The sequence below is a fragment of the Serinus canaria genome, chromosome 15, assembly GCF_022539315.1.
Source record: "Serinus canaria isolate serCan28SL12 chromosome 15, serCan2020, whole genome shotgun sequence".
Lineage (NCBI taxonomy): Eukaryota > Metazoa > Chordata > Aves > Passeriformes > Fringillidae > Serinus > Serinus canaria.
The window spans coordinates 13906451-13929854 of record NC_066329.1 but is presented as its reverse complement, the minus strand read 5'-3'; the positions used below and the strand labels follow the sequence as shown (position 1 = coordinate 13929854).

General features: G+C 47.9%; 1 protein-coding gene across 1 annotated transcript in view; it reads right to left on the bottom strand.

Annotated features, from left to right (window-relative positions):
* Positions 1 to 20989, bottom strand: part of MMP17 (matrix metallopeptidase 17) — a 53432-nt gene extending 32443 nt beyond the window's left edge. The window contains exon 1 of the mRNA XM_030233376.2: positions 20843 to 20989. Within this exon, the coding sequence (XP_030089236.1) occupies positions 20843 to 20971 (129 nt within the window). The 5' untranslated portion in view covers positions 20972 to 20989. The remainder of the gene's footprint in view (positions 1 to 20842) is intronic.
* Positions 20990 to 23404: the final 2415 nt, after the last annotated feature.

Genomic DNA, 23404 nt, shown 5'->3' with positions numbered 1-23404 from the left:
AAGGATTCAAATTATACAGTGCCTGACTTTGGTATATGAGCTGAAACATTCAATACAGAGCTTGCTTTTACTGGTACTTACCTCGCCCCAAATGCTAATTTAAGGAATAATAAATCTGTCCATCTGTAAATAGTGTTATTTCATTAGGTATTAAAAGTCATGCTGAACTACGTAGCACCAGTCGTGTATGTACCAGACCACCATGGCTCAGCAAACAGCAACAGCCACTTCCGCAAGAGAGTTAGAGGCAAGGACACAGGTCCCAGCCCCTCTCCTCGCCAAAGACCTGGGAATCCCTCCAGTCATGGAAGTCTCTGCTTTGGCAGCCAGGTAAAAGGATCCCATCTGACTGCCCCAGCACTGCTGGTCTCCCAAATCTTTCTCTGGCTTGGTTTGATTTTTGCATCATAACCCCTATAGCATAAACAGTAAAGGAAGATGAATGTTTTTATCTTGCTCAATCCTTGCTAAAAGTACATTTCCCCTCTGTAAGGGCTGTATGTATTGGTGGTGATGGCAGGATGAGGCAGATGCCTGTAGTTACGGCCAGCCACTACTCTGTGCTTGGCAGATTTAGGCAAAAATTCAACTTCAGGTCCCTTTCCAAGATCCATTCCAGCAAGAACAATTCTAGACTATCTTTTGATACCAATCAAACTCATTAAATGGAGAGAACTCACATTCCTACATAAGCAGAGAAACTCCTGGAAGAGAGCATCCTGCACAGCAGAGCAAAAATCCATCTGGTAAATTGTATACGCTTAATCATGTCAGGTTTGTTTTGCCCTTTTTCCTTTTTTTTTAAAGGACCATATATTTTTACTTCAACAGCTTCCTGACACAAGGTCTGTCAGCATATTTGATTGAAAATGCCAAAGTGGCTATCTGTATCATGTCACAAGCAGACTCCTTCTCCTCGCGACACCAGGGCAGCTCTTCATCAGGAGCAGAGGCATGCCCTGGCATGTTGAGTGGGCCACTGCTCTCTTTGGCTACATCTATCAAGTACCATTTATTAACTATATGGGAGCCAACTGCCCAGACCCGCTGTCTCCTTTCCTAAATACCACAAGAACAATCTCATCTCCTACTAAACCTTGCTCAGAAATGCAATCAGCATCACCCTGCCACTGCAGAGTCTATAGGAACTTCCAGTTGGACTACACAAACTGCCCACAATTTGCTGACATACCTATTCCAAAAGCTGGGAAAGACACAGTGGTGAGGACCCATATGTGGCCATGGCTGCTGCACCCTGGGGCTCAAGGACTTGGAATGGTGATACTACAACAGAAAGACCAGCAAAATCTGCCAGAAAGGTTGAGGACAACAGAATGCACGCATCCTTGGAGGCACCAAGGCAAAGCACCAGGTTCTGCTGACTGCATGGCATAGGGTTTTGCCTTGACCACCAAAGACCTTGTTCAGAAATGCAGGTAATTAGTTTCATCCCCCTAAAAAGCAGGGTGAATCCTGTCCTTCTTCCTGCTTTGCTTGCAAAAGGAAGGATGCTGCTGTGCTCAAATGACAACTGGCACAGGAGAGCCAAAAATACCAGTACATGTTACTCCCCTCCTTATCACAGGAATGAGACAATTTGGTATTTCCACCTGGCAGCTCCAGCCCTGCCTTTCAAAAGATGTTTTGGGGTATATCCAGCAAGGATACCACAGAGGGCTTTCAAACAGCATTAAGCAGGTTAGATAATGAGACCTGTCTGGCTGTGATAATCAATTAGCTGTGTTTTGTTCGGTGTTTGTTATTTTGGGGTTTTTTTCCTACATGCCACAGCCACTGGTGTAGACCTTATCCTTTACTTTCTTCCATAGCAAAGGCACAGGCCTCTTGGTGCGAGCCGATCTCCTGATGCTGCGGTGCAATTAACCCACTTTGGAAGACAGCTGTCCCCAAGCAGGGCCACAACAGCAGCCACCAAGGTAGGACACGATCCCTTCCTCAAAGGGATGCAACTTTGAAAGCTTAATTAGGACAAGTTCAGTGATCAAGACATTAAAGCAAGTTAACCTTGTTCCTGGTAAAACAACCAATGAAATCAAAACATGCACCCCAAAGTTAATGCAAATTTAGGCTTTCACATTGATTGCCCATCACATATTTGTCATTACTAATCTAGCAGCATGAAAATGCACCTTCTTCTAGCAACAGGATCAATAATATGCCTCAATGAGCAATAGTGTCACTGGCTCTGAGACTGCTGTCTCACAGAGTACACAGATCCTGTCCTTCCTCCAGCAAGAACTCACCATGTCAGGAACAGAAATGGCAAAAAGGAAACAGGGAGGAGAAGGTCTGGGCTGGACTCACAGTGCAGGGAGCATATTTCCCCTACCTCCGGGTCAGATGTCCTGACCACCAAACCTCAACCCCTCTCAGCACTCATTCACAGCAGCACTTCACGTTACGCATAATTTTTCCTGGTTACAGCTGCCAGTTAAACCAAAACAAATGATTAAGGGTTTTTTTAAAATCTGGCTTTTTTTCAGCATTATTTCTCATCTCTTGGGCAGCATTTGCAACTGACAGGCCATTGCTGGGGAAGTGGCAAAGCAGTGATGCTGTCAGCTGGCTCCTCTCCACCACTCAAGAGACTATAACGGTTAACAAACACCTTTTGCTTCCTTTTCCGTATTTAATGCCACCATTTATAGGGTGAGCTTGTACTACTTGGGAAAAGCACTGTGTTTGTCTGTGACTGTCCTGTGAATTTTCCACAAGAAATCAGCTTTCTGTGAATAGGAACACAGACGAGTGCCTGCATTTAATGAGGTTATGTCAGCTGGCTGTGTGAGAAGAGTGAGGGGTTTGCAAGAGCCTTTTCCTTTCTCTCCTGTGCTGGCTCCAGCTGGGACCAGCCAGAGAAGTGGTGAAACCACATTTTTTTAATTAAAGAGCTGGCTGTCTATGCTGTTATTCAAGCTCATTTTGCGCCTTTTCTGGCCGTGAGTCTCCGAGGCACCCCAGGGCAAATCAAAGCAGCATTCTCAGGCACTGCCCTTCCCTGTCCCCTTGGTTTGTTAGGAGGGACTGGGCAGGTCCAGTGTGGCCTGATGCTCCCCGGGGCTCTTTACCCAAGGAAGGCACCTGTGGGGCCACGATCCCTCCCTCACCACTCACAGAAAATCTGCCCCACAGGAGCAGGAAACTGCATTTTCCATTAAAGGTACAGGATGCTCCAGGGTAGTGTTTAGGGAGGTTTTTGGTCCAGCCTCTTCCAACAGCCACTGCCCATCAACTACCCATGCCTGCAGGGAGAACACCCTATCCTAAGAAAATTACTCCCAGTCTAGCCTCCTGCAGTTCAGTGTCTGAGCTTTACATCATGCCAAGAAATAGACAAGGAGAAAATATTTACTGCTTCTCATAAGGGGATGTCTGAACTGCTTAGTGCATCCTCAGAAGGCTCTGAGCATCCTGACACCTGAAACAGGAACACACTAGCAAAGTGAAATGACAAAAACAGCTTCTTGAGCAAATTGAAGACTCTTTCTGCCTTGCCATATGATGTCCCACTCTCCAAGCCCAGAAATTGGGGAAAAGGGGTAAGACAGGACAGGACCACTGTTCCCAAGGGACCAGCCAGTGCCCTACTCAGGGCAGCTCTGCAGCACCCTTAGCAACAGCAGGAGCCAAATGCAGACAAGGGGAAGATTTGGGGGCTGATTACTCAGCCTAATAAGTTAGTTGAGTTGCTGAAGCAGCTACATAAAGAAGATACAGTTATGTATAATTTTAATTATGCATGTAATGGCTTTATCTTTTTGTTACCTTATTTCATTATTGAAAACCTTTTCTCACATATACATTTTTATTCTCAAATCCAGTCACCAACAGAAAAAATTATAAATAATTTAATGCACAACAAGGCACCAATTCTTCTAAAAGCAGCCGTCCTGGAATGAGGCCACTGAAAACTCTCAGCATCTGATACTTTAATGTCATACCACTGGTATTGCACCCAGAGGGTAGCAATACACAGCTCCTCCAAGTTATACAGGCTCATTTAGAAGCTGCAGCTGAGGAGCTTGTGCAAGAAAAAACATCTCTTGGTGATCATCAAAATAAAAGAGGTCTTTGGCATGCACCAAGGCAAGGAGAGCCTGCCAGCGAGTTTGTAACACCAGCTTGTGAGCTTCACAGAGAGAAAGGAAAGAAACCTCCAACTGCAGTCCTCTCTGCCCTGGAGACCCATAACCAGCTACAGAGACTGGGCTGGGCGGGAACATTCCCCTATTAAAGCCCTTTGGCGCCACAACACCGAATTTAGGATGGAGCAATTGTTACAGCACATCAAACAACACCAGCAAAAGAAGTTCTCGAGCACTGACAGCAGCTGCTTAGTGCCAGCATCCCTGCAAAATAAACCTAGGAGAGCTGAAGCAAGACCCTCACCTCCAGCTGTTCTTGGAGGAAACACTGCTAGTCATCCTCACCCACAATCAGTGTTTGCTTAAGAGACAATTTTTTTTTAATTATGTTTGTCAGCTTTCCTAATTACACAAGATATGAAGCACAACACCTTAATTTTTCATGTATCTGCCTCCTTGTTTTTCCTTCCCATAGCATGAAATTAAAAACAAATTCATCCATACAGCCTCTACTCCAGTAGAAGTCAGATCTTCACCACAGGTATCCATGCAGCTGGGCTTTTACATTTTACTTTTTCATTGCATTTATTCCTCCCAGTGAAGCTATATTGAAAATGTATCAGTTAAAACAACACATACCTGGAGATAGAAGTCTTTGGGTTCTTTTCCTCTCTCTTGGTCCTGCTACAGTGAGCATTTGTGTCTAAAGCCCAGTGAGGTCAATGGGCATAAGCAGGTGCTGATGCATGTGACTGAATTAGCTGTTACCAAAGAGAGTGCATAGTTTACTGATTGCTGAATCAAGCTACCAAATTGGATCAGCCCAATTACCATTACAAAGAACCTTTTTGCTTCTCCATCACTAAGGCAAGACCTCCTTAAACTGATAATTTTTGCATTACTCATGGAAGGGGAGAGATGTGGAGAGCTTCCCTGAGCCCCTGCTTCCACCTACCCTTCCCCTAGACCGCAGTGCTCTGTCTTGGGCTCAGTTAAGGGGCACATGTAAAAGGAGCTGCTGAGACAACTCTGTAGCACTGCAAATGGGAGGTAAGTACATCCACCTGCTGTGGGATCACTCTGGATTTGCTGCTTTTCCATGGGCGTGGTGCAAGGAGCATGGGCAAGCCTTCTGCTCTAAAGTAAGAAGGGAAATTAAGACATATTCCAATGTACCATTGAGTTTTGCCAGTAATGCTAATGAAACCACAGCTGGCATTAAACAGAGTGCAGAAAACAGTCTAAACTGGTACTGCAACATGGTGACAAAACATTTGCTGCTAGTGGTGTCAAATGAGCTGCAGGCAAAACTTCATCTGAATGACCACCTGGATGATGAGTTTCCTCCAAATCACTCCCACAGACAAACCCAGAGCATTTGCTAATGTCAGTAAGCGGGAATGCTCTGGATCACCCTGGCACTGCCTGTGCCAGCCTGCTCCATGATGACCCAATTCTACATCCTGCAGGCAGGATCCTGCTCTAGGCACTGTGGGCAGGCTCCGCCCTTACCTGCTGAAAACTTCCCAGCCCCCAAAAACAAAGGGCTGGCTGTTTTTGCCAAGGATATCCCAAATCACAGCCCCCCATCTTTCCAGCCCCATTTATACACAACTAGGAAGTGTTGCTGCAGGGTTAATTCCTGGTTTTGGAATCCTCAGGACTTTCAGGTAAAAGGTCCCATGGCTGCGGCACGCATGCTCCTCTCCCTGCTTTTATCTGGTGTGGGAGCAAACAGGAACAAACAGCCTCTGCAAAGCGACTTTATCTTTGCTGGCAGGAAACCGTGAAGGTTAGAAGGCAGCAAGGGAAATCTGCGCTGTCAAAATCAAAGCTGCAGTAATTAAACAGGCATTTCTTCTGTCCTGGGGAGGTGGTTGGCAGAGCAGTAGTTGTGAGCAGGGACTCTAGGGACTGCATACATACAACAGGAAATCTCAACCCGCTACACAGCACACCATCTCACACCCAGGGCTGTGGCTGGTGCCAGAAGCAGGGTCACCAGGCTGCTGAGCCTGTCCCACTCTTACGGACCAGTGCAGTCTGAGGACCCTCACCCTGCTGTTCAAAGTTCATCTTCACCTGCAACTCAAAACTCACCCTTTCTTTCTTCAAACCTAAGAAAATCTCCCAGAAAGAAGAAGTGAGGGAAGAAAAGGAGCAGCTTGTAGAGCACTTCTCAGTCTTGATGTGCAAAAGCCAATTACCCAAAACAGAGGTGAATCAATGCAAAAGGCCCTTGGGTGTGAGGGAAGGCAGCAGCTGGCCTTTTCCACAGCCTGGATCAATGCTGCTCTGCACTAGCATCTGCTCGCCAGATTTCTATTTGTTCCAGTGATGGGTTGCCAAGGTATTAAAGTCAAATCATTTGAATTGCTCACAGAGTGAAAGATACTCAAGATTCAAAATTACACCTTGACCCAGTTGGGTCATTTTGCAGCAATTATCACCAATTTCTATGGTGGAAGATTGTAAGAGTTCAGAGAAGGAGAATAAAAAAGTCTCATCCTTTCTTCACCTTGCATACAAAAGAAAAACAAAAGTGATCTTCTTGCTCTTGACATAACCATGCTTTAAAGAGCTTTACAAATATCCATTTCCTCATTTGAACTCACACAGAAGACATATTATCTCTTTTAAATATGATTTCTCCTTGGCAGTGCACAGCCTGTTCTCTATCTGTAACACTTTAAGAAACCAACAAGTGGTTATTTGCACAACTGATGGTAGGAGATGGATACAATCTATTATAAACCTCAGCAAAATTGGCCAATTTCATGAGGCTTGAACATACGGCCAAATTAATCAAGTCACACAGATTATGAAATGTGAAATACAGCCCCCTGAGCTCTCCACCCATATGGGAATGATTTGGAAAATGCCCAACCATATCAAGGAATAGCGAGTAGTGAGGAGAGACAATAGTAGTAGTAGTAGTAGTAGTAGTAATAATAATAATAGTAATAATAATAATAATAATAATAATAATAATAATAATAATAATAATAATAGTAATAATAATATTGCAAACAGTTTCCAATACACAATGGTTTCTCAAGTGGTGATGCTCTCCCTATCAGAGTTTCTCTGTCTCATGAGTTCCACTTCAATGTGGCTTTCTGTCATTGACATGCTCTGCTCTACCAGTCATGAAGACCAAGCAAATTTGTAGTGATGTCTTTGGGCTCTGGACCTACTCACTTCTGCCTCTTTTGCAGTGGGGCTGGATCCAACCCTTTCTTCCCAGACACTTTGGCTACCTTCTGCCTTTCTCTGTTGCCTTCCGTACAGGTACTGGCACTACAGGTTCTCCCCTGCAGGAAAGCTGGCCCTGTTCTGTTTGGAAACAACTTCACTCTTTACAAGAGAAATAAACCCAGGAAAAGGCATTTCCTTCAACATCAAAATTACGGATTCCTCTGACTTACTTGATCTTGTTTGTGAGGTCTTGCATTCAGTCATTTGGAGACTGTTTATTACTTCATTTCCCCCCCCCCCTTTTTTTTTTAATGGTTGAAATCTGTTATAACAGAGAATGAGGAAAAATTATCTGTTCCCAAGCAAAATTGCCTGGAGCTGGCTGTGGTTTCCACCTTTCACTAAAGTAAGGGCATCACACACTGAATGCGCCTTCTGGTGTAGATCACTGGGTTGGATCAGGGATATCGGCAGAGTAAGGCCATGTCGGTGCTACTGAGGGAGCTGCTCACTGGATCTGGATGCATTGTTTTTGAGGGTGCAGACAGTAACTTCTCTCCTATGGACACCTGCTCTCAGGTATTTGCACTCAGAGAGGATTTTCAACAGTGACAAATACAGCACAGACGGAATTGGATTGAGCATTTCCTTGCTCCTGGGACAGGCAGCATCTGCCAGGTGCCAGTGGCTGTGCAAATCCAGGGAAGGCTGGACGTGGCAGGAATGCAAACAGGCTGGGATAAAAAGACAAATGGTTCTGGGGGAAGTACGATGACCTCCCCAGCAGTGTCAGGAAACACTTCTCAAATGGAAGAAGTCATTAGCTGTTTCTCTGCTCACCTATCAGCTGCTTCATGCAGACCTGACAGGGCTGCTTCTACTGGGCTTGAGGTTGCTCTGGGTGGCAACAGCCATCTTTTCCTGGCACAGGCTTAGCCACTGGTCCAGGCACCCCTGACTCTGCCCTGGCCTTGCTGATGGACAGCAAATTGGTTGAGCCATGCCAGAAAAAAACTAACTGGCTCCTGAAGTAACTCCCAATGGTATGCCCAGGAAGGGCAGCCATGGTGCAGGTGAACTAGAGGTGTGCAGCAGCATCAGGCCACTGCTGCACCGCCTCCTTCAGTGGGATCACCAGGAGACCCTGCATGAGTGGGAAGTGTCCTCCAGCCCTCACTCCACGAACTGTGGCCATTTTTGATCCTCCCCTCTGCTCAGAACTGTCCCTGCAGACAAGAGGACAGTGGCAGGGAAGCCCTGAGAGAGCCTCTCAGCCACAGCATATCTGTGCGTGCCTTGCTGGGCACCCTCCTTCCCCCAAACCCAGCACAGGGCTGGCATACTACCAGGGAAATTCAGCAGGAGATTTCCAAAGCTGAGAGAAAAGCAGCCACCTGGGCCCTGGTAGCCAGGTCACTTAATGACCAAAAGGAATTTTCTAGAGAAGCCAGAGAAATGCAACAGTGAATAAAAGAAACAGTAACTGCTCTGAAGCATTCAGAGATTGCCATAACAGAGAAGCTTTCAGGGGAGCTCTGGATAGTGGGTAATGCCCAGTCCTGTCTAATTAAAAGATGAAGCAGGAGATAGCTGGAGTAGTGGGAAGCAGGAAAGAGCAGGGTAGGCTGACGCTGAAGTTCAAGGTTTTCTGTGCCACAAACAGCCAAGACAGCTGCCCATGAATGGCAGGAGCATCCCCATGCAGCCCCTCTGCCAACGCACTTACTTCTGCTCCTACGGGGATGGCATTTACATCACCAAGTCTCCCAGGAGACTTTATACCGTAATTCACGGCATATTCTCCTATACAAAATGATCCATGGTCATATGACAAAGTAAAAGCACAGGTGACTTCCCCAGGTCACAGCTCCAAAGTTCAGGATACAAACCTGGCACCCTTGCCCTCACCCTTTCACATCCACCATCAGCAACAGGCACCACCTCTCCTTCCTGCTCTTTCTCCCAGGAAAGCCATCATCACTCATAATTCAATTTGTAAGTACTTTCGCACTGTACAGCTTCATGCTGTACCACATGTCCTAACCTCCTCTGCATGCTTGTAGGCAGCACTCCCCCTTATCCTAGGGCTGGCAAGCTGGTTTCTCCTGAAGCTCTTCCAGGTTATTGAACTACTTTGTTAATGCACCTTGTTTCCCATCAGTTAAGGGCAGAGTGCCAAGGACATAACTTATTTTCCATGTTTATTTATGTCAGGAGAGTCCTTAAAGGATTTGTTTGCTGTTGCCTCAGTTGCTGCTTGTGCTGAGGTTACTGCCTGTCCTGCTGCATTACCAGCAAGTCAGGCTTGGGGAGACTGGAGTCCATTAGCTTCCCTCTGCTGTTCTGACGTTATGGGAACAACTACTTTCCCTTATGCTTCTTAATTAGGAGCAGAATCACCCTTTTCACTGGTCAATAGGGCCTTATGCCCCTTATGAAAAACAGGTAAGCTGAGAACCAGCAGTGGCTCCTCAGCTCTGTTTCTGCTCAGTCACCAAAGATGGGTCAGTTTTGGTCACCTCCTTTTAGGATGGTTTGAGCATGTTCTGACTGGACTGTGATAATACAATGACAGCAGAAAGCGCTATTGTTCCCACAATGGAGTGCCCCAGGAATGAGTTCCTTCTCCAGAACAGTGTGGATGGAGACCTGAAGCCCTTGAAAAATTCAGGTATTGGGATTTTCTCAACAGAGCAATTCCCCGGGCCCGCATCCTCATAGGGGAACCACCTTGGTCATATTTTACTCCAGCTGCCACTGCCTTTATTACTACAATTTCTCAAGGCTCAGTCAAACAAAAAAAGTGACTTCTGCAGCTATAAACAATCTATGGCAAATTTGCAAACTGTGATGTCCTCCTCTGCACCAGCCTATACTCAGGGCTCCCACCAGCCCAGCTTCATCACAGATGGCAGTGAGACCCTGCACCCTCCCCCAGGCTGTCCAAGCTAACACGTCACCCCACTCCCAGCTGCTATCCAGCAACTTCCAGTTCTTTGGAGCATCGCAAGGTGATGTGCTGGGGACCTGGCTGCCAATTAGTTTGCTCTTTAGGGTTCAAGGCTACCTTGGGGAAGGGGAGTATGCCATATTGATTTTCTCTGGTTGCTGTTCTTGCAACCATCCAGGTAAAGAAACATTTGTATTGTATCTGTAACAGATCCCTATGGAAGCCGTTCAAGCATCCTACCTGCTGCAGAGCAGAGCTGGCAATTTTTCCAGAAACTCTGTTTTGAAGGGGTTTGCAATGTTAATTAAATTTTTCCAGTTGTATCTCTTGGCTCTGAATAAGATCAGAGACTCACTGAGAAGGTGAGCTCAGCTCCTTGGCCCTGTTAAAGCCTGGCTCTGAACAAGTCTGGCTCTCAACACTGAATTCCCTCAGCGCAACATCAGAAATATATTATTGTTCCTCCACCAAAGGAAATTAATTCAGGACTGTGAGGGTTCAGAGACAGTATTGGTCTAGATAACCTACAGGCTGAGAGATGATCATAGAGCTACAAAAAAATAGCAGATGTCGTTGCCCAAAGAACCGATTCCTCTAAACACACAAGCAAAACGAGTATCTGTGATCACACAGACAGGCAGAATGCAGGAGGGTCAGCAAGTCTCCGCAAGGACTCTGGATGAATTCCACACAAAGTTCCCAGAACTCTGGCTTCCTTTCACCTCTGATGATGCACCACCCCTTCCTGGGCTGGTACTGGTGACCTACCCAACACAGATGGGCTTTTATAGACTCTGCTTTCCAGGAAAACATGGAAGGGGGAGGAGGTGCTGAGTCCGGAAAATGCAGGAGACAAGTTGGTTTTAGCAGCTGAAATTCTTTAGACATTTAAAAGAGGCAGCTTTTTAAGGATATTAATAAATTAAATAGAAGAGAAACATGGAGAAGATAAGGAGAACTTGATCTCAGGGGAGCTGTGGGAATGGGGCTCCTGGACAGCAGAACCAGATCTATTGCCAGGGCTGTTCTGCAGCAGCAGCAACCGGAGACCAGCATGTGGCTCACCAGTGCCCCACAGGGCTGGAAAACCAGAACAGAGGATGGAAAACACTGATGGTACTGGGCTGGTGTTTCCTACCCAGCACAGCACCATTTCTGCCAGCTCTTACAAAGAAGCTTGGGAGCTAGGTGGGAGGCAGAGTCAGAAGCCACTTGGCACCTGCAGGTTTGCTCCAGAGCCGCTACTCATCACCAACCTTTGCAGCCAGAGCTGCTGCGTACGACTCAGGGCTGGGGTTTGTGAAGGCAAGAGCCAGCACCTCGGCCCTGTGGTCTCCTGGGCACATTCACCCACTGATGTTTTCAGAGGATGACCAAAGCAGCGTGATGTTTCCTCAAGAAAGAGCAGAGCTGCTGCAGTTGGCAGGCTCAGTGCTTGTTCAAGAAGAAAGTTTGTACTGCTAATGAAGGTCTTAATGAAGGTGTTTGCTATGAGGGAGATGGGAATTAATTACTGCAGAACAAGGAGGTGCAGAGCAAGGAGGTGCAGAGGCACTTGTGGAACTTCACACATTTAAAGCACAGACAGCTGTCACCATACAGGGATTCAGCCAACAAAGGTGTGCACAAGATACAGGATTTGAGACCTGGGAGCCCCTGCCCCCAGGGTCAGTTAATGGCATCTCCCACAGTGTCAATACCGTTGACAGCAGTGACAAAGGCTCTCGGGCTGCAGCTGAAGGGTGCAGCCCCAGGGGACCAACCACCCAGCGCTTCTCCTGCTCCCACGGAGGGGTTTCTAACCACCGCTCCCAACTCAGCACCAGCATATTTTCTCGGCTATTTTCCCAGTTTCCACAAGAGGGCATCAGCACGACACTGACGAGACGCTCCTATGTTTCCGCCCCCCTCACCCCGGCCCTGAGCAGCGCTGCCCGCTCCGATCCTCGTGGCAGCGGAAGCCGGGGCCGGGGTCTCGCCCAGGGTTTTGTCTGCAGAAGGAAAGCGGCTGGTACACATCTCCCAGGAGATCTCGACTTTGGTGCCGTGACTCATCACGACGTTTGCTATTGCAGAAATAAACTCCTTTTGCTCAAAAAAGCGTGTTTCTTGAATAGCTCCGCCAATACCAAGGGGCTGCAGGGAAGGGAACAGGCGTTCCTCGGGGGTTGCGGAGGGGCTCCCACTGGCAGCTCTTTTCTCCAATCTCTACATCCCCGTGCACAGACCTGGCAGGGAGCACGAACCCTCGGGAGCTGTTTGTCTGAAGGGTGTGCTGGGCTCCTGGCAAACCCTGATGCATGGAAAAACTTTGCTGGCAAGAGATAAACCAGCGAAAGTAACCCCCTGTTCCCTCCCCCAGTAATAAAAATCGGAATGAGAAACACACGAAAGCCACCCGACTCCAGTCTGGAGTGGATACCCTTCACAGAGGAAACTTTTGGCTTGGAGAACTGGAGCTCAGAGCTCAGGTCACCTTCCAGGGAGTGATGAAACCACTTGGTCAGGAACTATACCTCATGCCGCAGAACCCGGCAGATCAGGCCTTTGATGCTGTGGACTTTCGGCAGAGAAAGAAAATTTCAGTATCTTCTCAGGTGAATTTTTAACCCAGGTGAGCAGGTAGAAGACTGCTCAAATAAGTGTTGGCCTCATCACTGCCCATACAGGACTCTGTAGCATGACAGTTGATTTCCTCGAGATTATCTTGATCTTTCTGGACACTGAGTGTGTACCAAAGCACAAGGTGCATCAGAAATGCCAAACAGCAACAGATTGCATGACAGGCCTGTCATTCTGAAATGTGACACGCATCCTGCCTGAGAGGAAGGACTGGATTGCTGTACACTTGAGAGCTGGCTGAGGCCCGACAAGGTTCCTCATTTTGGAGTCTCATTGATCAGACCCGGAGGATACATTGCTGCAGTATAAAATAAATGTGGCAAGAGTCCCAAACTACCTATCTCCCTTTAGTTGTGCCTTCACATAAAACATGTTGCCATTTCACAGGCGTGTCTGTGAGGAATTTCCCATTTTGAATCCAATATCCTCTCACTTTTGAACAAAAACGCATCTCTGACATGAAAGATGCAAAGGCAGAGAAAGCATGGCTTGGTACAGAGCAATGGGGAATTTGCCAAGCAGCATCAAAATGGAGAACAAACAAGAGAAATAAAAGCCAGCTTAATGCAGAGAGTTTATCAAAGGAGAAAAATACTTCTTGAGCATCATCACTGATTATCCTGCTGTGAGAGATGCACCAGAGGGACACCATGAACATGACAGCAGAACAGAAATGACAAAGTAAACACAAGTAACAAGGTGAGAACAAGCCTAAGTGTGGGTGGGAACTCCCATGCTCCCCACCACAAGCCTTGTCAAAGACACAACCTTGACCAAGAACCAGCCAGAACATGATTAATGTGGAATGGATGTGCTATCTCCAGAGGAGATAGCATGTGGTGGACTCAGGAAAAACATGAGACTACTGGCTTTTTCTTACTCGGTGATAAATGAGACGTAATACCCTTTCCCAAAGACCAAATACATCAACTCCAGCGCTACAAGTAATTAGGTCTGGAGTCATGGTGAGGTTGTCTCTAGCAGTCACAGTATCATTTTGCTCCTTGTACTTCTGTTGGGGTTGCATCACTAAATTTCCCAGTAGCTACAGAAAGACTAAAGGAGCATTTTCTTGTGTTACACCTTTAATCCCAGCAGTCATCCAAGTTTTTGGTAATTATAGTAGTGGAGTAGCCCAGCAGAGTCACCCAGCAGCTCAGTGAAGTCACTGCTTCCATTTTGAGGAAAGCAGGAGAATCTGTCTCCTGAGATGTACTTCAACCACATTATCAGCAGTAGCACTTTTTCATGACAGCATCTCACTGAGAAAAGCAAATCTTCATGAAGGGTTAACTGATACGTAGACAGTCAAGAACAAGCACTATAGCCTAGAACTTGCAGTATTTTGGAAAGTTTACAGCTGCCAATCAAGTGGATGCTTCCTCAGAAGAGTGCTTCCAGGTTTTTCTCTCAAAAGAGATCCTGTGGGAGCCCTTTGCTCACACACTGGTCTTTTTCATCTTTTTATCCCATTTGGGACCCCTGCAGGGTTCAGCTGCTCCCTTGGTCCCAACACCATCCTCAGATCTGCTTCCTCAGCCATTGGACAGTGAAATCTCCCCAAGTCTGCAAGCAGCCCCTGAAGTTTCCTTTTGATCTCTTGGTAGTCTGCCATCTCCAGCCGGGGCATTTGGTGGAAAGTGAAAAAATCCAGAGCCAGGTGGTCTTGGATGCAAGCCCTGGGGAAGCTGCATGGCGGTTAAGTGCCCCCACCACAGTGCATGACAGGCAACCTCTACAAATGAAGACAAACCTGTGAGTAAAGCAGTCCACTTATCTCCCACTTCTGTTTTGGACGAGGAAGACTTTTGTCTGTACTCTTTAAGAAGGATGTGTGTAGAGGGCTGTGTAGAACAGTCTTGGATTTCAGAGCAAACCCAGCATGTAACAGCAGCACCAGCACTGTTGGATGATCTTTGGCATCTGGAAGCTGAACCACAGAGATGCCAGTTGGGGTTTGTTATATGACAATATAATCTAAACATGTACATCACCTTGGAGCAAGGGCCCCATGACACAGGTGAAATTGCTTTTGTTCACTCAAAATTGTCAAGATGAAATAGAATGTGACCCGGTGTGAAGAACTCTGCCTGACCACTGACAGGCAGAAACTCCCTCTTTTAAAAACAATACGAAAAAAAATCCTGAATATACTTTCCAAGTCACTTTATTTGGACTGTTGTCACCAGGAGCTTTAGGTCATTTCTAGATTTCCTGGAAGACCAATTTTCTGTGCACATGGTATCTTCTGATGCAGGAAGTTCCTCAGATTTAATTGGGTTCTTTAATATTAAATTATCATGGCTAATTAAAAAGCCAGAATCCTGCCTGAAGACCACAGTCCTCGGTGAATGTCAGCAATTATCCATGTCAAGTCTTCCCTCAGAACAAACCTATTGTCAAACACAGTTTCTCATTCTGATCTAAAATTCTCTGGTCCTCCAGCAGCCCTTTCCCCTCACCCCTTTGTCTGCTTTGTTTTGCATTGGATTTAACTTTGCATATGTGGTTTGGTGAGGTTTATTTTAATATAACATCAAATCTCTTAATTCTCTGACCCAGAAAACAGAGACAATCCTCATATAAATCTGGGACAAAGAAGATGCAGTTGGCACGTGTGCAGCAGCAGGAGATTCCGAAACTCCCAAATCTACCCATTTAAAGTGATTTTGATGAAAGAAAGAATTTTGAGAACTGTTACTGTCAGATCACAGGTTATTTTGAAGCAAATCCTAAGCTTTCAAGTGCTGCTCTAGTCTGAGCGAGACCCTTTAAAAAGTGACAATGTGGTGGCCCGTGTTCATCATCAGCCAAGATGTGACAGCTTCTCCCTTCCAAGCTGTCACCTCCACAGGGCCAGCCAGGACACAAGACCCACACAGGGTATGCAGCTGCTCCCACAGGGTCCAGAAATTCCAGAAACAAAGGCTGCCTCAACCACAGCATGACCTTTCCCAGAGCCACAGAGCCCCATTCCTGCAGCATTTTGACAATGAGTAAATAATGAGAAATTAGTGCATGGCACTGATGATGAGTCACAGTGAGCCGCCACTGGCAGTTATGAACCTACCAGGACAAACAGGGTGTCACAGACAGCTCTGTCCTCCAGTCTCATGCATACATCACCCATGTCACCCCTTGTCCTCCACAGAGCCAACACACACTGGTCCCACTGGTGAGTCACACCCAACATCAAAACAGGAGATCCCTGGCCAATGCTGGGCAGAGATGGGAACACATTGCATTTGGTGTTGCCTCTTTGCATGTTTAATTTAATGAGGAAGAATAACTAAATATCCAGGCTGAGTCACACAGGCAGCAATCTTCCTTTGCCACAGGAGATTTTAGCAGCAAAGGGAGAAGATGGAGGTACAGCCACACTACATGGTGCCCCCAGGGAAGGGGGTGCCTGCTAGCCAGGAACTTCTATCCCCAACACAGCACCAAGGATGAAGAGTGAGGCCAGTGCAAGAGCTCATTGCTCCATCCCCAGCACCAACTGTAGGGAAGTCCCTGGTGACAGCAGGGTTTCATCCACTGGCTCTGAACACTACCCGAATTTCATTAAAGTGGGGTAATTTAGCCTGACTACCCTGGCTAGTTCCCACAGCTGAGACCACAATAGCAGCCAAGCCCAGGAGGAAATTGCATTACTGTACATGGAGGTCTCAAATCTGAAAGGGAAGGAGCAGCTTACACCAACAAGGGCTTTAATACCAGATTAAATGCTTTCACAGCAGCCTGGCTGTTTGAAAGCTTCCAAACAGTCTTTTGTCAATTTAGTTTGCATTGTACTTTGGCTTCAAGAGGTACTTTAAAATGTAACCAACTTTATTTTTTTTTAATATGGTAGCTTAGCTTTCTTGAAGGGAATTCATGGACCTGGGATGGGCACTGCTCCATATGGGAAGGCTGAAGTGCTTTAATGGCAAAGGGGCCAAGCAAAGCTCCTCTCTCCAAGGCTGTTTAGGGACTCCATTAAGTATTCTGTCCTTAAAGACTTGCCATTTTAGAAGGCTGAATGAGGCTCCAACAGAAATTATCAATTTTTAATTTCCCCATTAGCAGAAACAGAAGAAGTACAGTACTTTCTCCTGATACAGGGAACAGCCTACATTTGTACAAGGATTTTACTTTGAGATGCTGATTACCCCAAGCCTTGAACCAGGAGCTAAGCCATGTCTCAGGGACATGCCCCACTGGATACTTAAACGCAGGAGTTTAGGGGAGTTCTTTGCTAACTCTGGGCAGATGGGAGCACGAGGGCACCTGGACCAGGATGCAGCATGTGGGCAGCAGAATGCCCAGGGAAAAGGAAAAGGCTGGGAAAGCACCCCAGAAACAGCAAGGATGAGTCTTGGGCTGGCTTCTAGTCTGAAATTTGGCACTTGGAAGATGCAGGGCACACACTCATAGGAAACTGCTGTTCCTCCTGTCTCACTGCTCCCTGACATGGGGACACAGAGGAACCTCTGTCTCTCCCCTTGCCCACCACAGCCAGCGGGAAGAAGGGGGGGGAACGGGGGCACAGCCTCGAAGGGCTCTGTGCCACCATGCTCTGCCCACAAATGCATCCTTGTCATTCAAATGAGAAGCGGCCACAAAGGGAGAGCCCTGCCCTAAACAAAGAGCCACTTGGGATAACGGCCGAGGGGGACCACGGTCCCGGTCTCCGCCCGATGAATGCAAATGCCTCCAAACCCTGGAAGCAACTTCTCTGGGAACAACACAGACAGGGCTTTGTGAGCAGGAGGCTGTGCATACGAAAGCCCCCTGGAATGCCCAGCAATGCCCAGCTGGAGAAACGGCTTGGGGGCATGCATAGACCTTCCCTCTCACCCCTAGCCACAAAGTCAAGAAAAAGCCAAGAAAAAACCGCTCACAGTCTTCTTTTTTTCACCCGTGCTCTTGTAACCAAACTAAGTCTTTCCTGGCACTCCTGCATCCCTCAGTCACTGATACCAAAGCCCATGTTCACACAGGATGATCTCAGTGATGCCACCCCCACCACCCCACTGTCAACTCCTCTCTGGCAACCCCTGTGCCAGGCAAAGCAACTCCCTAAGGCAAAACGTCTCCCTTGGGGCCAAGCGAGCCGAGCCACAGGTTTTGCCCTGCATAGCCACGTCCCCACAACAGCAGCAATGCAGCCCAGTGGGCAGGAGCTGTCTGCCCGAACAGCCGGCTCCCTTACAAACCAGCCAGTCTCCACGTCAGCACCTTCAGTGTTCAGGCTCCACACGCCAGCTATTCTGAAAAGCGCAGCTTGGAGGTAGACTTCCTGCCAGACCCGGTACAAAGCCCAGTGAAATGAGCAATCTCATTACTAAGTTACTACTAGTGTATAGGAAGTTTTTTGCTGCCCGCACCCCTGAGACATCCGAGCTCAATAGCCTTTAAAAGATACAATTTGTGAATGCTGTATCACCCACAGATGGCTGGGGAGGGGTTGGGGGTTTACTGTAAAGGCAGCAGTGCAAAATGCAAAGTCATAAATCTCAAAAGCAGTGTACTAAAATTCAATGGAATCACTCGAGTCAAGCTCTGTTCCATCAGCTACTTTATGTTCTCTTTGTCAGGGTAGCTAATGGAGAAAAAGAAAAACATTAATATCAAGGTAGATTTATAAACTGGGCAGGATATTCCATTAATAATGAAATCTGGAGAATCATTCCATGTTATATTGCTTTGGGCAGCATGCTAACAAGAGCTGCCTTTGAATTTTAGCCCTCTTTCATTTTGCTGAACTTTAATTTGGCCCATCACCATTGTTTCATTTAAAACAAACTCCAAGCAGGAGTGGAGCAGAAGACCGAGCTCAGAGGCACAGTCCAGTTCAGCACTGAAAACCTCCAGGTTACAAGGGATGAGCATTTGGGATATAAAAGCTCTGTTGACATTGTGCTCTGTTTACTGCAGAGAATTGCTGTATATAATTTTCCAGGGTTAGCAGAGCTTTCTGTTGGCATGGTGTCATGTTTCTAGATTTCAAATATTTGATTGAAATGCCCCACAGATCTTTAATTTCTTAGTTGCTTCGTAAAGTGGATGTCAAATCATTCCTAAGGCTCTCGCTTCCCTGAGAGTGGTAGTTTTCTAACAAAAGCTCTGAAAATATCTGGCTTCTGTGCTCCCTGCTGCTCAGTAGAGGGCATAAGCTTAAACCTGATTTACATTCAACCCCTTTGGAAACCCACCAATGCTGTCTCGGGCTGGAGAGATTCTTTGCCCCAGCAAGAACATCAACAGGAGGGAGACAGCATCCTGACATCAATCATCCATCCTAAATGTCGGATTCCCAGTCTGGGAACAAGTCTCAGTTTAACGTAACCCCCCTCTCCCGTAGTTCACTTCTGCTCTAGTACCACCAACCCCACTACCTTCTGCTTTGCCAGGCAGCCCCAGCTCTTCAGCAGGGTTTGGAGAGAGCGCTCAAATCTACTCCAGGACTAAAAAAGTACATTAATGCCTGAAAGTTGTCATCAGTAACTAATAAGCCCCTCGAGTATTAACATTTACCCTGTAAAAGCTGAGTGCAACTTGTTCGGTAGCGAGGGTAAAAGCAGGTCAAAGACAAAGTTTGAGTTAAATTGACTAGGGCAGAATACATCAATCTGTGTGCTGTTTGCATGAAATATTAATTCCAGATTTAACATCTGGTTACAGAGGAAAGTGAATGCACCATAATGATGCAGGTATACTTTATATTCACCCCATTTTCTATTCTCTTAGGAACAGATGGGGAACGATAGGCTGTGTCTTCCCTGGCAGGTGTCTGAGCCGGAGCCTGTGAGCCGAAGCACACGCTTGGAGCCGGAGCCTGCGAGGCGGAGGCAGCGTCCTGTTGCACTCCTCTAAGCGAGCCCTGCTCATTAGATAGCCCTACCACGCGGCAAGCCCTTCCTCCCTCCCGCCTTCACAGCAGTGCACTAGCAGCATTTCTAAAGGCACTAAATTTCAGGGAATTTCTCCAAAGTGGCGGGTCCAGTCCCAGGACTGCCCGCCCACACTCAGACACAGATGGCTTTCTGACATGCAGGTTTGATATAGTCGCGGGTCGTCTCTGAGCTACAGATGGTATAAGCTACAAGAAACTTCTCCTCCTTCAGGAGAAAGCCCTTAATTTCTTCGCTCTCAGAGGGGTGAAGCTGTATAGACCTGCTGCCACCGACTTGGCAGAGACGTGACCTAAGCTCCCCATGCCTGCTGAAACCTGTTATATCCCTGCAGACTAAGCAGGCACCTGTGAGGGGAGAAGCAGGACCACAAGGATGCCCGCGCTGTGCAGACCCCCGCAATGAAGCCAACCCTCCACCTGCTGTCGGCACAGAGCAGCCCTTAACACATCCTCGAAGCGCATGTCTCAGTCTTAGGGGATCGCTCTGACTCAAAACGTGCCATTTTACCCTGCTTGCTGCTGGAGTTTGTGTGGCTCCACGGCAAGCAGGGAACCCTCGAGACAGACCAGCCCTTTCCCAGCGCCTGAAAAATCACCATCCATGTGTGAAAGCTGGTGAGGCCATCGCCCCACGATGCTCGGCTGGGGGAAAGTTGGGTCACCAGGCTGGGGTGCAGGAGAGGCACCATGCACTGAGTGCTAGGGAGAGGGACTCTGGCTCCCAGAGGGCTCGGTGCAGAGGGTATGGGGTGGGAGGCATTGGGTGCGGGGGTAAAAACAGACCCTTCCGTCTGCGCGGAGGGGCACCAGCTGCAACGAGAGGCACCGCGTAGATAATGCTGGAGGGGACACCGGGTGTAAAAGGGCCCGATCAGCAGAAGCAGGACAGAGGGCACTGGCGCAAAGGGGGTACTGGGCAGCGGGGCGCGCCAGGGAGCGTTTCCAGCCGCCGAAGCTCGCCCTGCGCCGCGTGGGCCCGCGAAGCCCGAAGGTGGGGGGGGGTACCCGGCGAGTCGGGTTGCGGGGGAGGGGGGAGCGGAGAGGAACGGGGGGCCGCGGGTAACTCACAACTCCCCGGGTGATGTCCTCCGCCGCGGGGGTCGGCGCCGCGGGCGCTTCTTGCCACGCCAGCCACAGAGCGAGCACGAAGAGCATCTCCCGGAGGCGGGCGCGGTGCCGGGCGGCGGGGCTCAGCATCCCCCCGCTCTTCGCGGCGCCCGGCCCCGGCCCCGTGATGGGCTCTGCCGGGCTCCGCGCCGCATCCGCGCTCCCGCCCCGGGCTGCGGCTGCCTCCGGGGAGGGAAGGAGGAAGAGAGGCGGGGAGCTCCACTCCGTTCCGCGCTGCTCCGCCGAGGATGGAGGAGGGGGGTGCTCCGCTCCGCCCCACCGGGAAGAGAAGCTGGGGGCAATCTGTTTCGCGCTGCTTCGCGCTGCCGGGTGCGCCGTTACATCCCCCCGCTTCCGCAGCCTTCGGAGCGGCAAAGTTGCTGCGGCCGCTGGCACGGAACAGAGCGCGGCTCGGTAGCTGCAGCTGCCGGGAATCGCCGCGGCTCCGGCGCCGCTGCCATGCACCCCTCTGCGGCCGGCCGGCGGAGGAGGCGGAGGAGGAAGGGATGCTAATGAGGGAGGCGGTGCCAGGGCTCCGCCGGTGTTGGTGGGGGACTCGCAAGCGCGGTTTGACCGCGGCGCAGCGCCCAGCCCCAGTAGCGATCCCTGCCCGCTCCCTCTACGCCGCGCGGGCAGGAGCGGACTCAGTCCTCTCCCCTTTTAGTATCTGTGTCTGGCTGAAATCCATCAGGATTCCGACATGGTTTTTTTCTAAACATCAACATTTCTGGAAGTACCAGCTTAATCTCCGAGCTTTTAAGGGGCTATGGCAAAGACTGCGTGGTTGTAGCATCACCCACTGTCTCAGCGAGACAAATGTCTGGCTTGTCCCCATAAACAGCATAATGGGATCCTATGGCCTCTACAGCGTGTCCTCCCTCGAGAGCTGTGAATCTGCCACATACTCCGACAGGCCAGATGGCAGGGGACACCCTGACAGCTCTAGCTCCTGCTAGTTCAGGATGAACATGTACTTCCTACTCAGCATCTGCCTTCCCCAGTTCCTTCTGCCATGTTAATACATTCAACAGCTTTGCAAATGATTTTTAAATTTGGGGGCTTTTAAAACAGAAACTCCAATTTTATTTTAAGATAAGTAAGTGGAGATAATAAAGAATGGACACAGATGAAAAATTGCTTCTAGGTGCTGCTCAGGCAAAATTGTAATGGTCATTGATATGACATCTTCTGCACAAATTGATTAATCCAGCAATGAACCATGCTACTCCTGGAGATTGTTTAATATCAGACAGGACTGGAGAAAACCAGTGGGTAAGGGAAGAAGAAATCTTTGTCCAAAAGAAATTGGTTAAAGATAATTGGCAGGGAAACCTCACTTCCTGTGGGTGAGTTTGCACTACCCTGTGTCCCTGCAAGCTGGACTGAAGTGACTGCTCCAGCACCAGAGAAACCAGAGGGGAAACACCTGAATTACAGGGCTCAGAGCCCCACCAACAGCTGCCTGAGCTCAAGAGCTGTTATCTCAAGAGCTTTGTTCCATACTAAAACAAAAAGCACATCCATTTTCAACAAATGCAGATATGTGCTGAACTTGCGTATTGCAAGAGAGTATTTCCACATTTGTTTCACCCCATAAAAGCCTCAGAGTTTTTAGGGGGCCAAATGTCAATGAACTTCCCAGCCTCTGACCTCCGTAGATCTCAATGCCCTGTTTCCCTGTCTGCTCAGGTATTAGTTACTAGCACCTGTGCTGTGTCAGCACGACAATCTGTTTTGCACCACAAGAACCTGCAATGTGAATGATTACTTAGGGTAGATGAGTAGTTGCTTTGTCCATACCTTGTTGAAAGTAATTCCCACTGTATTTATAAATATTTTTAGCAAGCACTTACAAGAGACAAGATGGCAGATTTCTGCCATAAATTACAAGACCAAAAGTGTCCACAGCCATGCCAGGTGCAAAGAGCTGGGAAAGAATCTTTAATAGTTTAATTTTATTGCATGAGTCTTCCTCCTTTAATAAAACACTGCTTGACCACCAAGACCCAAAGAAATATCAGAGAGGCTCTGAACACTGTATTTGAATGTATATAGTATATATACTCCAAGTTAAGCATCAAATTTAAGATCTTAAGTAATCACGCTAACTTCACTTTACCATAATGAATGTAGCAGAAGAGCAGCTCTCCCTGGGAAAGTGGAAGCTGTGCCCAAAATAATGAGACACATTGTGTGGATGCCATCAGCTCCTTACAGCTACAGGGAGCAGAGCTGGGCAATAAAAGGGACCTGGTTATAACAAACTCAACTGTGAATATTTTTCCTCTCTTTCCTTTTCAGTAAACAAAAAAACCCCACTTCAACAGCACAGGTTTAATCTGCGTTTATATCATAAGAACTGCATGAGGGTAGATGGAGTTTTCAGGCCATTCGTTACCCAGGTGAGTTACTGAATAGAATTTCTTTAAGGAAGGAACAGCGCGATGATTTTAATTCTAGTTAAGCATAGTTTCCAAAAAGCATTCTTTATATTTCATTTATTGCAAATGAATGACTCAGTTA